This window comes from Rhinoraja longicauda, chromosome 11 (assembly GCF_053455715.1).
Source record: "Rhinoraja longicauda isolate Sanriku21f chromosome 11, sRhiLon1.1, whole genome shotgun sequence".
In the NCBI taxonomy this organism is placed as follows: domain Eukaryota; kingdom Metazoa; phylum Chordata; class Chondrichthyes; order Rajiformes; family Arhynchobatidae; genus Rhinoraja; species Rhinoraja longicauda.
In genome coordinates, this window is record NC_135963.1 from 11875603 (window position 1) to 11901248 (window position 25646).

At 43.6% G+C, this 25646-nt stretch overlaps 1 protein-coding gene across 2 annotated transcripts in view; it reads left to right on the forward strand.

Moving 5' to 3' along the window:
• The first annotated feature begins 25 nt into the window (after positions 1-25).
• tlcd4a (TLC domain containing 4a) overlaps positions 26-25646 on the forward strand; it is a 45963-nt gene continuing 20342 nt past the window's right edge. Inside the window, exons 1-6 of one of the 2 annotated variants that reach the window (XM_078408274.1) lie at positions 26-64; positions 5244-5361; positions 14206-14359; positions 17516-17605; positions 19613-19671; positions 24410-24504. In XM_078408274.1, the coding sequence (XP_078264400.1) occupies positions 14211-14359; positions 17516-17605; positions 19613-19671; positions 24410-24504 (393 nt within the window). In that variant the 5' untranslated portion in view covers positions 26-64; positions 5244-5361; positions 14206-14210. Of the gene's footprint in view, positions 65-2028; positions 2109-5243; positions 5362-14205; positions 14360-17515; positions 17606-19612; positions 19672-24409; positions 24505-25646 lie in introns of those variants that run through there. The other variant, XM_078408272.1, reaches the window with a different exon arrangement.

Genomic DNA, 25646 nt, shown 5'->3' on the forward strand with positions numbered 1-25646 from the left:
AGATCGTGGTGGTGGAGGTGGAGGAGGAGGAGGGCAGCTGCTGAGCAATACAGGACGAGGTGAGGTGAGGTGAGGATGAGGATGAGGGGCTGGGTGCGGGCCGGGGGGGCCTCACTCTCCCAACTTTGGTTGACTTTTACCTCAGAGTCAGATCCACTTGTGTCCGTCGATGGCGGCGGCGGCAGCAGCGTGTTGGCGGGTAACGACTCTTCACAGGAGCCCGGGCTCTGGCTGAGGAAGCGGGGAGGGGGACGCACTCTCCCCCCTCACTCTCCCTCCCCCTCACTCCCCCTCCCCCTCACTCTCCCCGCCCCTCACTCTCTCCCCCCCCTCACTCTCTCCCCCTCACTCTCCCTCCCCCTCACTCCCCTCCCCCTCACTCTCCCCCCCTCACTCTCTCCCCCCTCACTCTCTCCCCCCCTCACTCTCTCCCCCCCTCACTCACCCCCCCTCACTCTCTCCCCCCCTCACTCTCTCCCCCCTCACTCTCTCCCCCCACACTCTCCCCCCCTCACACTCCCCCCCCCTCACTCCCCCCCCCCTCACCTCACCCCCCCTCACTCTCACCCCCTCACTCTCCCCCCCCCCTCACTCTCTCCCCCCTCACTCTCTCCCCCCTCACTCTCACCCCCCCTCACTCTCTCCCCCCTCACTCTCTCCCCCCTCACTCTCTCCCCCCTCACTCTCCCCCTCACTCTCCCCCCTCACTCTCCCCCCCCTCACTCCCCTCCCCCTCACTCTCCCCCCCCTCACTCTCTCCCCCCCTCACTCTCCTCCCCCTCACTCCCCTCCCCCTCACTCTCCCCCCCTCACTCTCTCCCCCCTCACTCTCTCCCCCTCACTCTCTCCCCCCTCACTCTCTCCCCCCTCACTCTCCCCTCTCACTCTCTCCCCCCTCACTCTCCCCCCCCTCACTCTCCCCCCTCACTCTCCCCCTCACTCTCTCCCCTCACTCTCTCCCCCCTCACTCTCTCCCCCCTCACTCTCTCCCCCCTCACTCTCTCCCCCCTCACTCTCTCCCCCTCACTCCCCTCCCCCTCACTCTCCCCCCCCTCACTCTCTCCCTCACTCTCTCCCCCCTCACTCTCTCCCCCCTCACTATCTCCCCCCTCACTCTCTCCCCCCTCACTCTCCCTCCCCCTCACTCCCCTCCCCCTCACTCTCCCCCCCTCACTCTCTCCCCCCCTCACTCTCCCTCCCCCTCACTCCCCTCCCCCTCACTCTCCCCCCCTCACTCTCTCCCCCCTCACTCTCTCCCCCCTCACTCTCTCCCCCCTCACTCTCTCCCCCCTCACTCTCTCCCCCCTCACTCTCTCCCCCTCACTCTCTCCCCCTCACTATCTCCCCCCTCACTATCTCCCCCCTCACTCTCTCCCCCCCTCACTCTCTCCCCCCTCACTCTCCTCCCCCTCACTCTCCCCCCCTCACTCTCTCCCCCCTCACTCTCCCCCCCTCACTCTCCCCTCCTCACTCTCCCCCCCCTCACTCTATCCCCCTCTCACTCTCCCCCCTCACTCTCTCCCCCCTCACTCTCTCCCCCCTCACTCTCTCCCCCCTCACTCTCCCCCCTCACTCTCTCCCCCCTCACTCTCCCCCCCTCACTCTCACCCCTCACTCTCTCCCCCCCTCACTCTCTCCCCCCCTCACTCTCTCCCCCCTCACTCTCTCCCCCCCTCACTCTCTCCCCCCCTCACTCTCCCCCCCCTCACTCTCTCCCCCTCACTCTCTCCCCCTCACTCTCTCCCCCCTCACTCACTCTCTCTCCCCCTCACTCTCTCCCCCCTCACTCTCCCCTCCTCACTCTCTCCCCCCCCTCACTCTCCCCCCCTCACTCTCTCCCCCTCACTCTCTCCCCCCTCACTCACTCTCTCCCCCCCTCACTCTCCCCCCCTCACTCTTCCCCCCTCACTCTCCTCACTCTCTCCCCTCCCTCCCTCCCTCCCCTCTCCTGTTGCCGTCTGTGATGGAAGAGGAGGAGGAGGAGAAGGAAGGAAGGAGAGACACGCCGCCACCTTTCCTCCTCCCCCTCCTCCTTCCCCTCCCAGCACCGAGAGCCTGTTCCCCAGCGGACGCCGCCGCCGCCGCCACCGCCTCAGCCCCAGCCCCAGGTGAAGAGAGGTGGTTGCAGGCCTTGGGGGGGGGAGAGGGGGTATGGAGGGGTAGGGGGGGGAGAGGGGTATGGAGGGGTAGGGGGGGGAGAGGGAAGAGGAATGAGGGAGGGAGGGGAAGAGGAATGAGGGGGAGAGGGAGGGAGGGGAAGAGGAAGAGGAATGAGAGGGAGAGGGAAGAGGAGTGATGGAGGGGAAGAGGAATGAGGGGGGATAGAGGAATGAGGGGGATAGAGGAATGAGGGGGATAGAGGAATGAGGGGGAGGGGGATAGGGGGATAGAGGAATGAGGGAGGGAGGGGAAGAGGGGGGAATGAGGTGGGTGAGGGGGAGAGGGGAATGGAAGAGGGGCAGGAGGAGGGATGAGGGCATGAGTGAGGGATGGGCAAGGGATTAGTGGGGAGGGGTGAGGAGATGGCTTGAGGGAAGAAGGGGAGGTAGGGATGGGAGAGGGAAGGATGAGGGGGGAGAGGGAGGGGTGATTGGGGGAAGTTGTTAGGGAGGAATGAGGGTGTAGGGAGGGGGTGAGATGAGGGGGAAGGGTGGGATGACAGAAGGGGGTATTCAGCAAAAAGGTAGGATAGGGGGGAGGGAGGGGAGGCAGAAAAGGACAAGGAAATGGGGTAGGAAGGGGTGGAGGGAGGTGTGGGGAGGGTTGGAGGGGAGGCAGAAAGGGACATGAAAATGAGAAGGGCGTAGGTTGGCAGGAGATGGAATGGAGGGGAAGCTTTTGGTGGCTGTGGGATACATTAGCTTGAAGGTGGGTGAAGGGGATCAGGTAAACCCTGCAGGCAGGGGATCGATCAGGAAAAAGTTATGTTCTCTCTGGAAAATAAACCCTAAGTCAAGAGCACTGCCTAAGATGAACCAAGTTTAAAATCGACTGTTGCATGATAGGGAGAAAGGGCTAAAATCATCTGAGTAAGAAAGCTCACTGTCCTTGAAGTGCTTTTCACTTTATGAGAGGGAAAAAAAGCAGTTGCTTGATTTATTAAATAATAATGGTAGTTTTGTGGTGAAAAGGAAGCTAGGTTCATCAGAAAGTCGTATGTGAAACCAAATTTAGATTCGTAAAAGCCTCAAAAAGGTTATTGGAAGAAAATATTGAGTGTGGTTAGATTTGCACTGCAGGCATTTTGAAAGTAGAAGACTATATGGTGACTCCATGTGTTGATTCAGATGCATTAGGAGGTGCAAGTATATAGCAGAACTGTAATTAGTTCAGATGTTGATTTAGGTCTGGAATGAATTGTTTAGTTTTGTTTTCTGTACTTTGTCTGATTAAGTAAGAAACTATTCTATATATATCTATATATATTACGCATGTTAATTCTTGCTATTACACTATTTGTAATGTGGGGGTAATTTATCTGTAAATGGCAGCAAATTTAGTTGTATGCTGTGGAATGAAACCATTATTTTGTGCAGTACTTACTGTCCTGTTCATTTTTTGCTTTTTAAGTACATCTCCTGCAGACCATATCCTTTTTGGAGTGCTTGTTTTTATTATCCCTTTAAATAAAAGCCAGCATTCCATTAACATTTCTGATTACCAGCTGCACTTGTGTGTTGGCTGTGTTTCATGTACAAGGACCTATAAATCTCTGCCGTGTCTTTTTGCATTTTTCCATTAAATAAGAACCTGTTTCATCATTCGTCCTACCAAATTGAATAAAGGGTACTTTTTTCCCTGTTATTCTCCTTGCCCCGCCCATTAACCTATTAATGTATTGCTGTTAAATGTTTGCTGCATCTTTGCAGCTTGCTTTTGTGCAATTGACCAATTTGGCAACAGTACATTTGCATCCTTCCTCTACATCAGTAAAATATTTTGTAAATGTGTAAGAAGGAATTGCAGATGATGGTTTAAACCGAAGATAGACACGAAAAGATGGAGTAACTCTGCAGGACAGGCAGTATTTCTGGAGAGAAGGAATAGGTGACGTTTCGGGTCAAGACCCTTCTTCAGACTTAAATCACTGATCCCTATGGCACACCACTTTTTGCAGGTTGTCAATCTGAAAATGACCCCGTAAACATAGTTGTTGAGTTCCGCTAGCGAGCCATTTTTTTGTCAGTGCTAATTATTATGCCCAATACTCTTACTTTGCATGGTAGGTATCCGTGTGGCACGTATATAACACCATTTGCATATTCCAAATTGTATCTCTTGGTTGCCTGCCATGAACTGCTGCTTTCTCAAAGAGCCTGTGGGAAATTATTTCCCTTTTCAATAGACAATAGGTGCAGGAGTAGGCCATTCGGCCCTTCGAGCCAGCCGCCATTCAATGTGATCATGGCTGATCATTTTCATGAAGGCTTTGTCTGTCATTGATTTGTTTCTGGTTTGCTGGGCATCTCGTTCTTCGCTCCACCTTGACTTGATTAGATTGCAACGTTCCAAATGTTCCGCTATGACTTAACAATTGATTCTAGCATTCTTCCAATAATAGATGTCAGGCTCACCATTCCATTGTTACCTACTTTCTTCTTGCACTCTGAGTACATGCATCACATTGGCAATCCTTTGGTATCTCCAAACCTACTTCGTTCAGCATCTGTGTAGCCACTTCTTTAAGGTCTCTCGGATACAAACCATTGAGTCCTGGGGACTCGTCTGCCTTTGGTCCCATTAGTTTGCCAAATACTCATTCTCAAGTAATGATAGAGGCATTTAATTCCACCCATTTAAAAAATAATATATATATAATCTTCTGTAAAGTTTGATTAAGAATATCAGTTTACCTCTATCATTTTCCCAAGTTTGTTTCTGGCGGTCCTGTTTATACTTTAACTTTGTCTTGTTAATATACTGATAGAAATGATTTTAGCCCAGCTTTTATGTCTTATTAATTTGCCTTCATAGTTTTCTTTTTGCTCCTTGATTTTTTGTTTTCTCTATATCCTCTTGTTTTCTGAATTTATACTAATCTCTGGGCCTACAACTAAATCTTGCCATTTTGGTGAATTAAATCTCCTTTTGAATACAACATAGTTAAAGATTTGAAAACAAATTTAAATATTGATAAACATTTAAAATTTATAAATGTATGCATTTAATGGAGTCTGACTAGAGAAATTAGGGAGATTGTGGCACTTCATAATTTTATTTTGCCTGAATTCCACTTATTTTAGCTTGACATGTGTACACGGAAAGCGGATTGGACCTACAGGAAATAGAACGCAGCAATCAAAATCTTGACTTATTTTGGTCTATGGCCTGGACAACTGTTTTCTTCTAATCAGCGCTCAGGTAAAATTACATTTGCGATTATGTTTGCAGTATTAATTACGTTTGCAATACAACAAGGCAAATCAGATTGGTGAATAAAATTTCACTCCGATTCTTTTTCAGAAGTCCTTGCAATTTTTTTCCTCCTTTTCACCCTAATTTGAAATAAATGGTGCACTCTTGTTTGGGTAAAGCAGTTTGCCAATCTCTACACGTAGTATTGATGTTGTTTGTGATGAGGAAAGTCTATAAGACTTTATGGATTATTTAATTATTTTCTTATAACGTGTGTAGGTAGAAACCGGTGATCATGAGTTCAATTTCATACGGCCAAGTCAAATATTCCAGTGGAAGGTGGCATTGTATAGTTTGCAATAAGGTGTAGTGGTCACTGTTCATTAGCGAGCATAAAGTACTGTCCGAGAGAGGTCCTGGTCTTGACGGACTAAAGGAGAGGGAATCCAGGATTATTGGAGATCAGTGTGACAATAGTGACTGTAGATGCTGGAATCTAGAGCAACAAACAACCTGCTGGAAAAACTGAGCGGGACAAGCAGAATCTGTGGGGAGGGAAAGAATTGGCATCATGACACAGGGTTTCAACAGTTCCTTTTCCCTCATCAGATGCTGCACAAACGATAGAGTTCCTCCAGTGGATTGTTTGTTTAGAGTTTAGTTTAGAATTTAGAAATGCAGCATGGAAACTGGCCCTTTGTCCCACCGAGTCCATGGATCTCCTGTTCGCTCTCGTTCTGTTATCTTACTTTCCCATCCAATCCTTGCGCAATAAGGGCAATTAACCTACAAACCCGCACGTCTTTGGGATGTGGGAGGAAACCGCGACATCTGGAGGAAACCTTTGCGGTCCTAGGGAGAATATACAAACTCTACAGGTACAGCACCCAGGGCCAGGATCAAACAAACCCTGTTCTCTGACACTATGAGACAATGGCTCTACCAGCTGTGCCATTGACCTGAGTATTATTGGGGATCGGATGGTGTTGCACAAAGATGATACGTGAACATGTTGGTTGCATATACACACTTAATTATATAAGGAGTAATGAGGTATATTGCTGCGGCATATTTTTGTTTAGAAATAATTAAGTGGTTCCTTGTTCAAAAGCCTGTTTAAAGTAACCATAGACACACATTGGAGAGCTTCTAGTGTAAGAAAGTAACTGCAGATGCTGGTACAAATCGAAGGTATTTATTCACAAAATGCTGGAGTAACTCAACAGGTCAGGCAGCATCCCAGGAGAGAAGAAATGGGTGACGTTTCGGGTCGAGACCCTTCTTCAGACTGATCAGAAGAAGGGTCTCGACCCGAAACGTCGCCCATTCCTTCTCTCCTGAGATGCTGCCTGACCTGCTGAGTCACTCCAGCATTTTGTGAATAAATACCTTGGAGAGCTTCTAAATCACTAGTGTATCTGTGTCTGTCTCTATATTGCCATTTTTAGATTCCCCCTGAGCTGTTTGAAGCATCAAACAGATCTTGAACTTTATTGAAAGATCTAAATAATTCAAAACTTTGGGCCTTTGGAAATTTTGTTGCATTTCTTGTAAAGTTTGTTTGGTTTCCAAGCTTTAGCTTTGAACTTGCGTTGCTAAAGTTTAGGTTGCACGTCCAAAAGGACTTGCATGGCTTAAGTTGAAGTCTTGGTTTGGGGGGAATTGTTGAAATTTTTTCTCTCTCTTTTTGAACTTTCCAAGAATTATATTCTTGATGAATGGACAGGGGAGTAATATACAACACCTCCAGCATTAGTTTCTGGCAGAATTTTTTTGGAGCTACGTGGCAGAGAGCGAACAACGATTGTTTGATGAAAAATGTAATTCTTGAGACTTATTTTTGGAATCCAGAATCGTGCTCGAGAGCATTGCAGGTTTCTTAGCCATTGAGATATTAAGAAACAGATTAAGCTATATTCAGCTATCAATATTATAGACAATAGGTGTAGGAGGAGGCCATTCGGCCCTTCGAGCCAGCACCGCCATTCAATGTGATCATGGCTGATCATTCTCAATCAGTACCCCGTTCCTGCCTTCTCCCCATACCCCCTGACTCCGCTATCCTTAAGAGCTCTATCTAGCTCGCTCTTGAATGCATTCAGAGAATTGGCCTCCACTGCCTTCTGAGGCAGAGAATTCCACAGATTCACAACTCTTTGACTGAAAAAGTTTTTCCTCATCTCAGTTCTAAATGGCCTGCCCTTATTCTTAAATTGTGGCCCCATGTTCTGGACTCCCCCAACATTGGGAACACGTTTCCTGCCTCTAACGTGTCCAACCCCTTAATAATCATACGTTTCGATAAGATCTCCTCTCATCTTTCTAAATTCCAGTGTATAATATTTAACTTTTTCCTATCACACTAGCTGCTGCTACATCCCTCAAATTTCAAAGAGCAATGTTAAGTTATAGTGGGTACATGAGAATGAATCCTTGATTAACAAACTGAATTTGGTAAATCTGTGTGTGGATATATTTTTATGGGTCTTCTACCTACCAGTGTTGAATGACTGATTTGAGATTTTTTTTATTGTAGGAATAAAGATTACAGGATAGCATCTTAATTCAAACCAGAGATCAGTCGACAGTACAGTAGTGCAGCTGGTAGAACTGCTGTATCTCACTCAGCACTAGAGAACCACGTACGATCCTGACCCGAGGTGCTGCCTGTGTGGAGTTTGCACATTCTCCCTGTGACTGCGTGGGTTTCCTCAGGGTGCTCTGGTTTCCTCCCACATCCCAAAGATGTGCTGGTTTGTAGGTTAATTGGCCTCTATAAATTGCCCCCTCCCGTGTGAAGGGAGCATATGCAAAAGTGGGATAACATAGAACTCGTGTGAACGGGTGGTCGATGGTCAACATGGACTCGGTGGGCCGAACGTCCTGTTTCCCTGCTGTATCTTTCAATCTTTCAATTAGTATTTAAACAGAGTTATCTGGAAGTATTTTGAGTTTGTTGTAGCTGACATAGTTACAATAGTTTAAAATTAATCGGAATACATGGGTTTGATTTAGATTTAGAGATACAGCGCAGATACAGGCCCTTCGGCCCACCGGGTCCGCGCCGCCCAGCGATCCCCACACATTAACATTATCCTACACCCACTAGGGACAATTTTTACATTTGCCCAGCCAATTAACCTACAAACCTGTACGTCTTTGGAGTGTGGGAGGAAACCGAAGATCTCGGAGCAAACCCGCGCAGGTCACGGGCAGAACGTACAAACTCCGTACAGTACAGCACCCGTAGTCAGGATTGAACCTGAGTCTCCGGCGCTGCATTCGCTATAAGGCAGCAACTCTACCTCTGCGCCACCGTGCCGCTTTGATTTTTCTTCAAAAGAATCAGAGTTTTGGTTGAGGTCTGAGGCAGAGGAAGTGCAGTTGTCAGAATAGGGAAGATCTGTGTTTGTTTACTGAGTTATCAGCTATGCTGGCAGCAATTGTGAGGACAGCCTGTCTCTGTGATCTTAAATTGTTGGATAATAAGCCGAATATAAACATTGTAAAACCAATTATGCTTTATCTTATGCAAACAAGTTGCTATCAAATGCTTCAGATAGTAAATATCTGTTCAGCATGGAAGGGGTAATGTGAATGTCCTTGTGGGTAGTCAGATTTGTGAGATAAATAGCTGTCAACAACATTTTATTATGCATACATACAAATGAATGAGAAACGGGAACAAGCTGGCTTGTTTTCCACCTTCATAAGATCAGAGATGAGTTGATTGTAAGCTCATCAACCTCATTCATGTCTACCTGTGGCAACTTTTTAAGGTGGCACAGCAGTAGAGTTACTGCCTTGCAGCGCCAGACACCTGGGTTCGATCCTGACTACGGGTGCTGTCGGTGTGGAGTTTGTCACATTCTCCCTTTTCGCCAATTTCCTCCCATGCTCCAAAGATGTACAGGTTTGCAGGTTAATTGGGTTTGGTAAATTTTCCCTAGAATAGTGCTAGTGTACGGCGATCGCTGGTCGGCGCAGATTTGCTGGGCCGAAGGACCTGTTTTTGCGCTGTATGTCTAAACTAAAACTAAACTAAACTTTCATATCCTTGCTTATCAAATATCTAAAAAGCACACCAAATGCTGGAGTAACTAAGTGCAGCAGGTCGGGTAACATCTCTAGAGAACATGGATAGGTGATGTTTCGGTTACTCCAACACTTTGGGTGCTTTTTGTATTAACCTGCACCTGCAATTCCTTGTTTCTACTTATCAAATATCTAGTTACCCTCTGTCTTAAAATATTTATAAACTCTGTCATCTTCCTCTGTGGACAAGAGTTCTTACGTCGTTAAAATGGAATGGGTGCAAAGAAGATTAATGAAGATGTAATCGGGTCTGCAAGGTTTGAATTATAAGGAGGGTCTGGATAGGCTAGGATTTTATTTCTCGAAGCGTAGGAGGCGGAGACATGATTTTATCATGAGGGGCATGGATAGAGCCAGTCTTTTCCCAGGGTAGGGGAGTACACTAGAGGGTGTAGATTTAAAAGGGACCTGAGGGGCATCTTTTTTTGCCCAATGGTTGGTGTATATATCGCAGCAGCTTTTAGAGGGAGTGTTAGAATATCACCAATTGTGATATTTAAACTTAATTTGAGGCAAGCCAAACCTCTCAAAATGAATGGTTTTGGTGTAGGCAAGTTTTAAAAATCGCAATAATTTTTTGATAAGCCCTGACTTCAACAATTGGTAAAATTGGGTTTTAATAGTATTCAAATATTTTTCTTTAATATCCTTGTATTAATTTGTTCCTATTTGAATCCATATGTTACCATTCATCTTTGGAATGTTTCTATCTTATGAAATCAAGACTGCATTATTATTTATTGTTATGTGATACCACTACAGTTAATTATGTGTAGATGTGATGAATTGTTTATGGACATGGGGCTGAAGAAGATTATGCAACTTGCGAGTAAGGGATAACAGATATGGAGAGGCAAGCCCCTGGAAGGACTTGTAGATGTGTGAGAATTTTTACAGTGGACAAGTGCTGCTAATTTATGCTGCTACTTAGATTGAATGCAAAGTTTTGATGTCCTTGTGCGGTACATTGAGTTTGTTGAGGCGTGTGATAATTCTGCAGGCTTTCTGCCTTTAACTGAACATATCGACTGTCTCTTGTTAACCTCCTGACAACACCGAGCTTAATTAACGTCATCATTAAACTCCATGCAAAATCTGCGCCTCCGGTTGTCAACATTGTTGAGAAGTCTCTGGGAATTAAGTAAAATCTCCAAGAGTACAAATCAGTAGACGTCAGTATGCGGGAGACTGCACGTTCAGGCTGCAGATTGAAGCAGCCAGGTTAGTGAATAGGTGGGGATGTTGGACCTTCTTACTTGATGCTTATTCTATTGAGGAGTACTCTTGTGGAGGTAAATTACTTTCTCCTCAAAACCAGAGCAGACGATGGTGTCAGGGCAAATGCAGTTATGGAAATTTACCAATGTTGACAATTCCAATTGATTGCCCCACCTACAGTGCTCTCCAAAATGTTTGGGACAAAGACCCATCATTTATTTATTTGCCTCTGTACATTTGTAATAGAAAAAAAAATCACATGTGGTTAAAGTGCACATTGTCAGATTTTAATAAAGGCCAATTTTATACATTTTCATTTCACCATGTAGAAATTACAGCTGTGTTTATACATAGTCCCCCCATTTCAGGGCACCATAATGTTTGGGACACAGCAATGTCATGTAAATGAAAGTAGTCATGTTTAGTATTTTGTTGCATATCCTTTGCATGCAATGACTGCTTGAAGTCTGCGATTCATGGACATCACCAATTGCTGGGAGTCTTCTCTGGTGATGCTCTTCCAGGCCTGTATTGCAGCCACCTTTAGCTTATGCTTGTTTTAGGGGCTAGTCCCCTTCAGTTTTTTTCTCTTCAGCATATAAAAGATCGGGTGATTGATTTGGCCACTCCAGAATTGACCATTTTTTAGCTTTGATAAACTCCTTTGTTGCTTTAGCAGTATGTTTGGGATCATTGTCTTGCTGTAGAATGAACCACCGGCCAATGTTTTGAGGCATTTGTTTGAACTTGATCAGATAGGATGTGTCTATACACTTCTGAATTCATTATGCTACTACCATCAGCAGTTGTATCATCAATGAAGATAAGTGAGCCAGTACCTTCAGCAGCGATACATGCCCAGGCCATAACACCACCGTGTTTCACAGATGAGGTGGTATGCTTTGGATCTTGGGCAGTTCCTTCTCTCTTCCATACTTTGTTCTTGCCATCACTCTGATATAAGTTAATCTTCATCTCATCTGTCCACAAGGCCTTTTTCCAAAACTGTGGTTGCTCTTTTAAGTACTTCTTGTTAAACTGTAACCTGGCCATCTTATTTTTGCGGCTAACTAGTGGATTGCATCTTGCAGTGTAGCCTCTGTATTTCTGTTCATGAAGTCTTCTGTGGACAGTGGTCATTGACAAATTCACATCTGATTCCTGAAGAGTGTTTCTGATCTGTTGGACAGGTGTTTGGGGATTTTTCTTTATTATAGAGAGAATTCTTCTGTCATCAGCTGTGAAGGTCTTCCTTGGCCTGCCAGTCCCTTTGCGATTAGTAAGCTCACCAGTGTTCTCTTTCTTCTTACTGATGTTCCAAACAGTTGATTTTGGTAAGCCTAAGGTTCGGCTGATGTCTATCAGTCTTATTCTTGTTTCTCGGTCTCATAATGGCTTCTTTGACTATCATTGGCACAACTTTGGTCCTCATGTAGATAAACAGCAATAAAAGTTTCCAAAGGTAATGGAAACTGGAGAAAAGACTAGGTGCTGAGAGCTAAGGAGGAGGCAATTAAACACACCTGAGTAATTACAAACGCCTGTGAAGCCATGTGTCCCAAACATTATGGTGCCCTGAAATGAGGGACCATGCATAAACACAGCTGTAATTTCTACATGGTGAAACCAAAATGTACAAAAATGGCCTTTATTAAAATCTGACAATGTGCACTTTAACTGCATGTGATTTTTTTCTATTACAAATCTCAAATTGTGGAGTACAGAGGCAAATAAATAAATGGTGGGTCTTTGTCCCAAACATTATGGAGGGCACTGTAGTTTGGCATCTCAAGAATGTTTTATTCTCGTATGTCCTGAAATGGAGCAATTAAATTCTTACTTGCAGCAGCACAACAGATATGTAAACATCTTGCTCTGTAAAACCCTTAATAAAAAACAAAAATTAAGTGTATATATACTGACTCCTCCCCCCCCCCCCCCCCCCCCCCCCCAATCTTTGCACATCCCCAATCCTTTCCACTCGTCATGTTTCATTTATTGCGTGACTTTGTGACTGTTGGCAGATCAATTTCCCTCCTGGGATAAATAAAGTTCTATCGTATTGTATTGTAAAATAAAATGGACGAATAAATAGACAATAGTAGTGCAAAGTCAAAACTAATGCCCCCATTTCGAAAGTTCAGAGCCTATTTGGAAGCTGTAGTGTTTGTAGGGATGTAGTTGTAGGGATGAAGCTGCTCCTGAACCTGGACGTCACAGTTTTTGGGCATCCTGATGCCAGGATTGAAATATGAGAGTGGCCAGGGTGTTATTGGTCAGAGGTTAGTCAGTCATGTCATGTTTCTGACCGACGATAGACACAAAATGCTGGAGTAACTCAGTGGGACAGGCAGTATCTCTGGATAGAAGGAATGGTTGACCCATTGTCTCAGAATGCAATCTTCCAAAACAGTTGCCAACGCTTTGTGGATCTGCCTGTACTGTTTTTTTTTTCTCTCTCTCTGGAATGAAGAGAGGGGATATTCCTACTCTTCTTGTGTTCATATGGTAAATGTTGTTACTCTTCCAACATTGCCGGGGGAAATTTGGAGCTACAAGGTTTTTTTCCCTAGGTTGTTGGCAGCAAAGTCCAAGGGAGCGACCCATATATAGTTCAAGTACGCTCGTACATAATCTGGATAATCTTATCAACCTTGTTTCCTGCTGGGCCTCATACATTATCTGTGTTCGCAAAATGCAAAGTCCTGGGGGAACTCGCTGGGTTTGGCAGCGTCTGGGGAGTGAATGGACAGGTGATGTTTTGGATCGGGATTGCTAAGTTTTGGTCCAGTCAAATGGAGGGACCAGGTTAATGCTTTGGGAAGTAACACTTGTACATAAGTGTAAGAAGTATAAGAAAATAACTGCAGATGTGTGAGACCGCACTTGCTTACAGGTGAAACTGGGTATACATTTTTTTAAATTATTTGTTCATTGGATAAGTATATTACAAGGCCAACATTATCATCGGTTCTTAAACATCCCAAGAACAAACTAATTCATTCCACAGAGGCATTAACCGTCAACCACGTTGATAGAATATATAAGAAGACACTGCAGATGCTGGTTTAAACCAAAGGCAGACACAAAAAGCTGGAGTAATGTCACCTATTCCTTTTCTCCAGAGATGCTGTCAGACTCTGAGTTTTTTGTGTCTAACCACGTTGATAGGCCTGTACCAGTGAGAATGGAAATTTCCCCCACCCCGGCCCCGTATAAAGGCATTTTCCCAGCTGATCACGCTGTCAGTTTTGTAGCCACCGATTGTCATTACAGATGCGAAACCTTTATCATAAATACCAGATTTATTTATTCATTTAATTTATATTCTCCAGTTGCCATGGTGGATTTTAAACATTTATCCACATAACTTGCCGGTAGACATTAGTCTTGAAGCTGAACTACTGTGGTATTATACCCCGTGCTAAGATATCTAAAATATGAACATAAACAAATGTAGCATTGGGCTCTTTGATTAATTTGTTAACTGTCTTAAGTTTACTTGAAATATTTTATCACTTTTTAATTTTCTTGCAGCTGTGATGGGTTCACTTGACTGGCTGGTTGTTTCGGTAACGAGTTTCACGATATTTCAAATTCTGTTCCATTATTTAAGTGCAAAGATATGTATTTTTTTCTGCAACGGTTATCGAACATTGACGGATTTTCAAAAGATTGAATGGAATTCCAGGTATGTAGTCCTGAGATTTTATTTACAGGAAATATCATGTGTTTGAAAAGACAAATTCAAACAAAGGCATGTTTGAAATATTTTGTTTTGTTTTATAATTATAGGCGTGACATTCTTTCAGTGAACACCCAAAACAAAGATGAAAGCATCTGTCTTCTGAAACTTCTCCTGGGGCACATCAGCTTCAACCTTCAAAATGAATTCACTGTTGATCTTTTAACCCAAGAAAACTTAACTAAAGAAAACTAAATTTGATCTAATATTTGTAATTTAAGGTGGAGTTGCAAAACATTTGAATTGCATATGCTCCCAAAATGAAGATTTACTTATGAACTGCACTCTATAATTTTAACAAAACTCTCTTATAGTTTGGTTAAAAGTAATAAAGTAAGCTCAGGACACAAAGTACACAGTGCTGGAGTAATTCAGCGAGTCAGGCAGCATCTCTGGACATGGGTCGGGACCCAAAACATCACCTCCAAAAATGTTCTCCAAAAATAACCCCCCCCCCCTTCCTAGTTCTCTGACTCGTTTGACTTTCCTCCTATTTAAAATTTACTTTGTATGCCTCGTTGTCACTTTCCCCTTGCTAACAATGATCTATTTTACATTTTCCTTGATCCACACCACCTTTGTTCTCTCGATTTCACACCTTACCCTTCCTTATCTCTCGTTTCCCCCTCCTCTGACTCATTCTGAAGAAGGGTCTTGACCCAAAATGTCACCCATTTCTTCTATCCAGAGATACTGCCTGTCCTGCTGAGTTTCTCCAGCCTTTTGTGTCTATCTCCATGACTTGCTGAGTTCTTCTTCTTAAGCCCTTTGCTCCTCTTGGGAGCAAAGGCCATTGACAAATGTCCTCCACCTCACTCGGTTGTTGGCAGTTCTTTCGAGATTTCCCCAGTTGAGCCCACTCCCAGACATTTCTGCCTGGACACCTCTTCCCCAGCTGTTCTTGGGTCGACCTCTTTTCCTTTTTCCTTGGGGGTTCCATTTCAGGGCTTTCCGGGTGATGTTTGTGGCAGGTTTTCTGAGGGTGTGTCCAATCCATCTCCATTTTCTCCTTCGAATTTGTAAATCAATGGGATCCTGGCTTGTTCTTTTCCATAGGTCCACATTGCTTTGTTTCTCCTCCAGATGTTTAGTATTCTCCTGAGGCAGGTGTTAATGAATGTTTGCAGCCTGTTTGTTGTGTGTTTTGTTGTTTTCCATGTCTCTGATCCATACAGCATTACCAGCTTCACATTTGAGTTAAAGATGCGTATTTTGGTGTTGATTGAGATGTATTTTGAGCTCCAGATCTTCCTGAGCATGTTAAGCACCACCCTAGCCTTATTGATTCTGTTTTTAATGTCTGCATCTGCCCCTCCGGTGGTGTCCACAACACTGCCCCGGTATGTGAATGTTTCTACCTCCTCCAGGGCAGTGCTGTGCATGAGGATAGGGTTGCTGGTTTTGGAGTGGATCTTGCTGAGTTACTCCAGCATTTTGCGTTCCTTTTTGTAAACCAGCATCTGCAGTTCCTTGTTTCTTCATAAAGTAAGCATGCTTCCCTTTGAACATTTTTATTTGTGGGCAGTCAGTCGTGCCAATGCGACAGCATTTATTTTTTTATTCCAAGGCAAGGTAATCTCATGATCAACTGACAGCTTCTTTCTCTTTTACGTAATGAGACATGTGGAATCAACCATGTGGGCTGTGATGGAGCATTGGCCTGACCAACATGTGACAGATAGATTCCCATCCTCAAAGTCTATTACATTCCTTCAGGGATGGGTGCCTATCATTCTAGCGTACGGGAGTTGAAAGCTAATTGCTTTTTACACCATTTTCCTGGTACAAACGCACAAATTATCAGATTTACTGAATTCAGTGTCACAATCTGCCAAGTGTGGATATCTTAAGTTCACGTCTGTTAAATCACCAGTTTAATTGCAAACGCACTACACTAATCATCGAGTAAGAAATGCCATTTTTTAGGAAATTCTTTTAAAACAGCCAGTGCAAAGAACTCTAGTTTAGTTGGCAAACATCTCTGCTTATATCGCTGACAGAAAATGCTATCCTGGAAACAGGCACTTTTATAATTGGATTTTTAGTTTTTTAAATAAATAAAGGTTCTGCAATGCTGATAACCAAATACTAAAGTTCATGTATATTTCTTAGTTGGAAAGATCCACTAGGTGATGTGAGATAAGAATGAGAAACAGCATGACTTTTTGATCTGCTGTTTTCTGTATTCAACAAGCTTTCATTTGTTTGATATCCTATCCTTGGGGGGGGGGGGGGGGGGATGCTCTATAGTTCAAAGGGTTGATCTTGTAATTAATATATGATTCTGCCTGAAATTGCCACACTTTTCATCAATAGTTCTACATTCATCAATATTTAATTCCTCCTGCAGAATCAGTTCTCTTCATTGGGGTAAATGAGTGGCTTAAATCCAATTTCTGTTTGGATAGTCATGTAACATTTTCAGAGTTGGAGCAGTTCCAATCTGTTTTGTCAGCAGAATTGAAAACGATTGGGGCTCTTTTTAATGGACAACACAGTTAAAATCGAGCTGCGGGTTCGGGTGAGTGCAACGATGGCTGAAGAGAGGAAGCAGCGATTTTTGCTAACTAAACTAGAGTTCTTTGCACTGACTTTAAAAAAAAAAAAGAATTTCCCGAAAATGGCAATTAAAAAAAACCAAATTAGTGATTAGTGTACTGTGTTTGCTGGGGATTTAACAGACATGAACTTAAGATATCCACCCCGTGGCAAATTGTGATAGTGAATTCAGTAAATCTGATAATTTGTGCATTTATATCAGGAACATTTTGTAAACAGCAATTAACTTTCAATATGAACTAACATTGGGCCAAGCAGATTGATCAACCATTTATTTGTATTATAAAAAGGTGATCAGAAAGCCTTTCTCATGGGTAAGTCAATATTAGAGAGAGCAGTCAGACTAAAGTTTGGATAAATGGGATTTTGGATAGTCGGAAACACTCTCTGAGGTTAAGATTGAAATGGAGGGGAGGTAAGGGACGCAGGCAGGCAGGTGCAATTTGGCTGCCAAAAGTATAAAATGCTCCATAAATAAAAACGTTCATCGATGTGCAATCAGTGATACCCCGTCTGAATTTTCTGTTTGATTTTATTTTGTAGGGTAGTGTCGACATTCCATGCGTCGCTGGTTGGGGTATTGTGTCTGTATTTGCTGTGGTCTGAGGATGCTGTTAATGCGGATCCTATCTGGTAAGAAATCTACTTAAGTAATTAAGTTAGGCTTCTCTGCTTGAGTCTGTTAATTTCACTGACCAGAAACCTGAGTTGAAAATATAATCTATAATATGATTATATTAAGAAACATACCTAATTACTGCATAAACATCATGATGCCATCAGTTCTCGTACTCAAAATAAAAAAGAATGTTGGCTTTTATAATCATAGACTAGAATTTAAAGAGCAAGTTTTCTCTGGCTATGCAAATCCCTGCTTAGAATGATATCTCTTGTATAGCTGTTTAATGGTGAATTGTTTTGAGTGGTTTAGAGGGTACGTTTCTTGTTCCCATTCTCCCAAATGAGAAAATAAATGTCTAATTTAACTTTGACGCTAGCAGACATAGTTGGAAGCAATGACTACTGCCTGTATGTGATAGGAAAAGGGGCATGTTTCACAGACATACAAGAATAGACTAATTAAAAGTTATCTAGCTTTGGCATATTGGTCAAATTTGTTCGCATGTCGAAGGATGTAAAGATAATTTTCTATTTTGAATCTCACTTTTTTTCATTACGGAATTGCGATTTCCATTTTAATATAGACCCTATCCTAAACTTGCCAGGAATTTAAACAGTCTGACAAATTGCAGGCTGCAACATAATATGAGGCTATTTGGCTGATTTGAGTCTGTGATGACTTTGCAGCAGCACTCCATCTCGTTCTCTACCCTCTCTCCTAACCCCTACAGATCTTTTTGTTAACGTCGTATTGAATCTACTTGCTCTACCCCAGTGCTGGCGACAGAATAAAAACTCTTCCCCATGTCACAGGATAATTTTGGCAATTTTTAAAATCTGTACATATATATAAACTGCTTATATTTTCCCCAGGGAACATAGGATTTGGCTGATTGTGGAGAATGTTGAATAAGATCAACGTTATCAATGAATTCTCAAAATTATAATATTGAATTAATTTCCACTTGAAATTAGTGTAAAAGTTCCACGACATTTGCATTGTGCAGCTCTTAACTATATTTTCTTGTTCAATTTTTCCTTCACCATATTTTCTTTGCAATAATTGTCCCCTTTATAGGAAAACAGTTTCTAGTTGAAATTGCTTGTCTGAGTTTTGATGTTTCCAGCAAGCTATGCATCTGCAAAGCTATCAATAGACAATAGACATTAGGTGCAGGAGAAGGCAATTCGGCCCTTTGAGCCAGCACCGCCATTCAATGTGATCATGGCTGATCATTCTCAATCAGCACCCTGTTCCTGCCTTCTCCCCATACCACCTGACTCCGCTATCCTTAAGAGCTCTATCTAGCTCTCTCTTGAATGCATTCAGAGAATTGGCCTCCACTGCCTTCTGAGGCAGAGAATTCCACAGATTCACAACTCTCTGACTGAAAAAGTTTTTCCTCATCTCCGTTCTAAATGGCCTACCCCTTATTCTTAAACTGTGGCCCCTGGTTCTGGACTCCCCCAACATTGGGAACATGTTTTTCCTGCCTCTAACATGTCCAACCCCTTAATAATCTTATACGTTTCGCTAAGATCCCCTCTCATCCGTCTAAATTCCAGTGTCTACAAGCCTAATCGCTCCAGTCTTTCAACATGTGACAGTCCTGCCATTCCAGGAATTAACCTAGTAAACCTACGCTGCACGCCCTCAATAGCAAGAATATCCTTCCTCAAATTTGGAGACCAAAACTGCACACAGTACTCCAGGTGCGGTCTCACTAGGGCCCTGTACAACTGCAGAAGGACCTCTTTGCTCCTATACTCAACTCCTCTTGTTATGAAGGCCAACATTCCATTCGCTTTCTTCACTGCCTGCTGTACCTGCATGCTTACTTGTATTTATCACAATTGGATGCAGGATTTGAATATCTGCAGCATCGAGGATGTGTTTCCTGGGTTGGCGAGTCTACTTTGATTACTGGACATACTATCTGGACTCTATAATAATGGTTTCAAGCTGCAAGCACTGATTATTGTTTCCGTTTAAATGTAAATATACCTTGATGTTTACAGGGGGGATCCTACACGTGTAAAATTAAATGTTGGTCTTGCCGCTGGCTATCTCATTTCGGGTGAGTGTCCTTTTGAATTTATGCTAATTAAACTAGGAACAATGGTTGCTTCAAGTCTGGGCTAGAAATGTATTTTGAAATTGTGTGATGAGGATTGCTAATTTCATCATCTTTCTGTGCACGTTGAGGGAGTGTTCTACTGGAGACGAAAGGGGTTTTGGAGTCCATGATGAGAAATAATATCAGTGTCGGCTAATCTAAGCAGAATACACAAACGCCGATTTGCACGGAATACACAAAAGCGGCACGGTGGCGCAGCGGTAGAGTTGCTGCCTTACAGCGAATGCAGCGCCGGAGCCTCAGGTTCGATCCTGACTACGGGCGCCGTCTGTATGGAGTTTGTACGTTCTCCCCGTGACCTGCGTGGGTTTTCTCCGAGATCTTCCGTTTCCTCCCACACTCCAAAGATGTATAGGTATGTAGGTTAATTGACTCGGTAAATGTAAAAAATGTCCCTAGTGTGTGTAGGATAGTGTTAATGTGCGGGGATCGCTGGGTGGCGCGGACTTGGTGGGCCAAAGGGGCCTGTTTCCACGCTGTATCTCTAAATCTAAATCTAAAAAAAATCTATATTTGTACTGATCCATCCGTGCTTGTACAACCGAAGGTGAGAAAGCACTGTAGACCAGACTTCAATTTTGACCTCGGGTGCTGTCTATGCGGAGTTTGCACGTTCTCTCTCTGACCGTCTGGGTTTCCATCAGGTGCCCCAGTTTCCTCCCACCTCCCAAAGACATGTGAATTTGTGGTTAATTGGCCTCTGTCCTGGGTGTTTCGGGAGTGGATACGAATGTGGGATAACATAGAATGAGTGTGAGAACCGATGGTTGGTGTGTGCTCGGTGGGTAGAAGAACCTGTTTTCATGCCATGTCTTTTCCATGAAACCTAATCACAACCAAAAAAATTAATTTGCCTCTTCTTCGTCAGATTCGTTGAACCTGTTGAGTATTTCCAGTGTCTATCTTCCTTGTACTAAAATAATTGTTTTTCCCAAAGAGTTTTAAACCCTTTTGACTTAATGAAGATGGATCTTTTTTCTAATGAATGTTTCTGTGGTGAATAGATATTTAACATCCATATTCATTAGGGTGTTTTTCAAAAATCGGTTTTCACAGAGGCTTTTTGAACAACTTTGAAAGAGAATTTTGCCTCATTCTTAGAATTGATTTTAGAATAGAAGTTTCTGAAACCTTCTTGCTTTGGTTATTTCGTAGATTCAAATTAAACCATCTTGCTTATTGTAAAACCTAGGAACTGCTTTAGATTTTTTTTAGATTTAGAGAAACTGCTGATACTGGTTTACTTATTACTATTTTGTGACTAGTTTGAATGACTTGTGTAAGTTAGAAGGCTGAAGTTAATATATCCCAGAGCCTCTGTTTTCCTTCCAGTGAGATTCAACATTGTGTTTCATTTTCAGAGAGAGAGAGAGCCATTATTTGACTCAAAATGTGGGAAAAAAAAAGTTCCAGTGTGCTATTGACAAAGAGCTTGCATTTCCACAGCATGCATTTTTCAATATAATAACACAATAATATTAGGATTATTTACTGAAAATAGTAAATTATGTGGAAAATATTTATTTAATATTGAAAGGAAATCAATGTCTTGTATCTGAATTCAAAGGACAGTGAATATAAAGGAATTGTCGTGAAACTCGGGTTAATCTGCCATCTTTGGGACTTCGTGACGGGTGTTATTTCTGCTACTACCCAAATGTACATTGAATTTTCCAGTGAACCCAATGAGTTAAAAGGGAGAGGGAAAAGTATGAAGACCCCAGCTTTGGCAGCAGATCTACCCACGTTGCTGAACTGTAGTTGTCCAGGCCCCAACCCTTGCTCTGGCCACCCACCAGGCCTGCAGTCCAGGCTCCGCTCACACTCTGTACCCTTGGCTCATGGTCCGAACATTCTGGATTACTGAGCCATTCGATTTCAAATTATTGTATTTTTAATGAAATGCATTTACAAAGCGATGGCTTTATTGCTGATGTGTACCCATTTAGTTAACCAACTTTATTGCAAGGCACAAAGTTCCATTAAAGATGCATGTAATTCATCAAATTACACTGCTTTTTAAAACAAAATTGTTGTCTGCAAATTGACGGCAGCCTTTAGATTTAGAGTCATAGAGCCATCCAGCGAGCAAACAGGTCCTTTGGCCCAACATGTGTCCCATCTGTCTTCGTTCGGCCCATACCTCTCTTCTCTCTGTCTCTCACCCTGGCAGGCCCAGTACCTTAGGCCCCCTCGGTCATGGCTGTCCTAGTTGGCTGCTTGCTCCACACCTCGGCTAGAGCAGCGTCGTTTGTGGCTGAAGAGACCAATGCAGGAGTGACAGTCTCTGTCGCAAAGGTCACATTTGTGTGTGGTCTCTGGTCTGTTGAAGTTGCTGCGGTCCTTTCTGCGTGCTCGCTTGTCTGCCGCTGCGTTCATCAATTTCTCTTCCCCCGTTTTGAGATGTTGGTTCAGAGTACCTCTCCATCTCGTACGGTCAGCTGCAAGGCTCTCTCAGGACTCCACATCGATGTCGAGCACCTTCGAATCTCTCTTCCAGACATCCTTGTAACGGAGCTGGGGGCGGCCGATGGTTCTCCTCCCAGATGTCAGCTCTCCATAGAGGATGTCTTTTGTAATACGGCCATCCTCCATGCGGTGGACATGGCCCAGCCACTGCAGCCTGCGCTGCCTGAGTAGAGTGTACATACTCGGAAGGCCAGCGCGAGACAGAGTCTCGGCGTTGGACACTGTCTTGCCAGGATATACCCAGGGTACGGCGGATGCTTCTAAGATGGAAGGTGTAGAGTCTTCTCTCCAGTCTCGCATATGTAGTCCATGTCTCACTGCCATACAGCAGCGTGCTGTTGACACAGGCGTTGTAGACTGCTATCTTGGTCTTCACTGGCAGCTTTGGATTGGTCCACACTCGAGTTGTGAGGCGAATGAGAGTTGTAGCTGCCTTCCCGATCCTCTTGTCAATCTCTGTGTCCAAGGAGAGGTTGTCGGTGATGGTGGAGCCGAAGTACGTGAACTGATGGACGGCATCGAGTTCGTAGTCGTCGATGGTGATGACAGGCGGTGCCTCTATATCCTGTCCCAGGACATTCGTCTTCTTCAGGCTGATGGTCAGCCCAAAGTCCTTGCAAGCCCGATAGAAGCAGTGCATCAGTGACTGTAGTTCCTGCTGGGTGTGGGACACAACTGCTGCGTCATCGACGAACAACATGTCTCTGATGAGAGCTTCACGTACATTTGTCTTGGCTCTGAGGCGGGTGAGGCTGAAGAGCTTGCCGTCTGATCTAGTACGCAGGTAGATCCCCTCTGTTGCGGTGCCGAAGGCATGTTTCAGGAGCAGAGCGAAGAAAATCCCAAAGAGAGTGCGAGCGAGGACGCAGCCTTGTTTGACGCCACTGCGGATGTCGAAGGGCTCTGAGAAACTGCCATTGAACTGCACTGTCCCCTTCGTGTTGATGTGGAAGGATTCTATCATGCTCTGCAGTTTTGTTGGGCAGCCGATCTTTGGGAGAGCCTTGAATAGGCCATCTCTGCAGGGAACATCAGGGGAATGTACAATGGTATTAAGAAGGCACTAGGACCAGTCCAGAGCAAAACAGCCCCCCTCAAATCCTCCACTGGGGAAGTAATCACAGACAAATGCCAGCAGATGGAGAGATGGGTGGAACACTACTCCGACCTCTACTCGAGAGAGAACACTGTGTCCTCCTCAGCCCTTGAGGCCATCGAGTGCCTGCCGACCATGGATGAGTTAGAGGAGAGCCGACGGTAGAAGAGCTCAGCAAGGCCATTGACAGCCTGGCCTCAGGCAAGGTCCCAGGCAGCGACGGGATTCCCCCAGACCTGATCAAGCACTGCAAGACTACCTTACTGCTTACTTTGCATGAAGTCCTCTGCCAGTGCTGGCAAGAAGGAGCTGTACCGCAGGACATGAAGGATTCCACGATCATTACCCTCTACAAGAACAAGGGCGAGAGAAACGACTGCAACAACTACAGAGGCATCTCCCTCCTCAACATCGTTGGCAAGGTCTTTGCTCGGGTCATCTTGATCCGCCTGCAGAAGCTGGCAGAACGTGTCTACCCAGAGTCACAGTGCGGTTTCCGAGCTGGAAGGTCAACAGTAGACATGGTCTTCTCCCTTTGCCAGCTCCAGGAGAAGTGTAGAGAACAGCGGATGCCCCTGTATATTGCTTTCATACCTCTCTAAACCTATCGTATCCACGTACCTGTCTAAATGTTTCTTAAACGTTGTGATTTATCCTCTAATTGTAGTTCATAATATTAGATACTTCAGATACATGGACAACCAATGAGTTAACGTTCTACCTGCTGTGTTAACAAATAGAGAACTTTATTGTGTTGATTAACGCGTTGAAAAAGTTGTTTAGGAACATACAAAATAAATTGGTGTGTTTGGGGAAAAATAGCGTTTTTTTTTTTGGGGGGTAGTTTTTTGTAACTTATTTCACGATGATCGGCGTAGACTTGGTGGAACGCTTTCTGGAATCTTGTCCAAAAGAAAACATACCCAGTGCAGATATCTTGGAACTGTTTTCATGCTGTATCTCTAAACTAAAAGAGAACCAGTTTGCAAGTTTGCTTTTCAAATGATAGCCACTTTAATGGATTATGTAACATTTGTTGTATTTTAATGTGAGCAGCAGAATAAGCTTTCACATACCTGTTTCTAATTTTATGTTTCTGTCTTGCTTTTCTAGATTTGCTCCTTATTTTGTGGTATTGGCAAGCAGTTGGAGACATTTACTTTATAATCCACCATTTGACAGCGCTGTATGCCTACTACTTTGTTCTGGTGAGTGCTGTATTAGACAATAGCAGTATTTGTAGGCAAGAAAGGACCAAGAGGAAACAACAGCAGGCTTGTGCTTTGCTAAGTAGATGATGTTAGCTGATCAAATTATAAGCTAATATTGAGGAATAAATAATTACAGATGTCAAATTAATCAATTTTACGTTTCACCATTGAATTACATTTGGTGTGTACAATTCATTGATTCTTTATTCACTTTCTAAAATGACATCATAGAATTAGCAGGCGAGCATACTTTTTACCCTTGTGTTAATGTGATCTGTGTACAGCAAGAACTCTCATTTAGACGTGAGGTAATTCACACACCCTTCATTTCACAGTTAAGTAAATCACTTGTAGTTGAGCTGTGAAGTAAATTTGTGAACATTGCCGAAAGATGTTATGCAAGACATATACTCCATATGTCTCATTGAAAAGTTATTACTTCATGTAATTCTATTTTCAGCATCCCGAATTAACAGTGGTGTTATAAATTGGGTCATAATTAGAATTTTTTAGTTTAAATTTAAAAATTTTTTTAAATTGCTCACATTAACATTATTTTTAAATTCATCAATGGTGCAGTATCTAGTTTGATATGCCCAATCTTCTATGGGAAAGGTACACTGAGGAAGGGTTGCACATTGTTGAAAGGTCCTGCTGCAACAATTTGGTTAGGGCTGCCGTTAGTTCAGGAGCACATCCGTTTGGCATTCGCACCTCTTGAGGCGGAAGGTTGTGGATTTGAATTCCCCGTGATTTTGTTTTTGAGTACGAATCCCAAGAGCCACCGAAATGCAGGAGATATCTGCGCTGGGTATGTTTTCTTTTTGACAAGACACCAAGTTGTGGGCCTATCTGTCCATTCAAGGGAATGTAAGTCATTTCGTAGTTTAACAGATAGCAGGGAAGTTAACCTTAGTGTTCTTGCCCATATTTATTTTATAATCAATATCTCACGAACAAATGAGCTGCTTAGTGTCCTGACATTGTTGAGAATAGACATACTAATGAAGCCTCCTATTATTTTACAAACAGAAATATAAACTTGAAAAATGAGTCAATAATTCTTATGTTGGGGAAAGTGGAAAAAGTTCACGAATGCAAGAAGAATGTATTGAATTAAACCTCGCGTTTCGAGAATA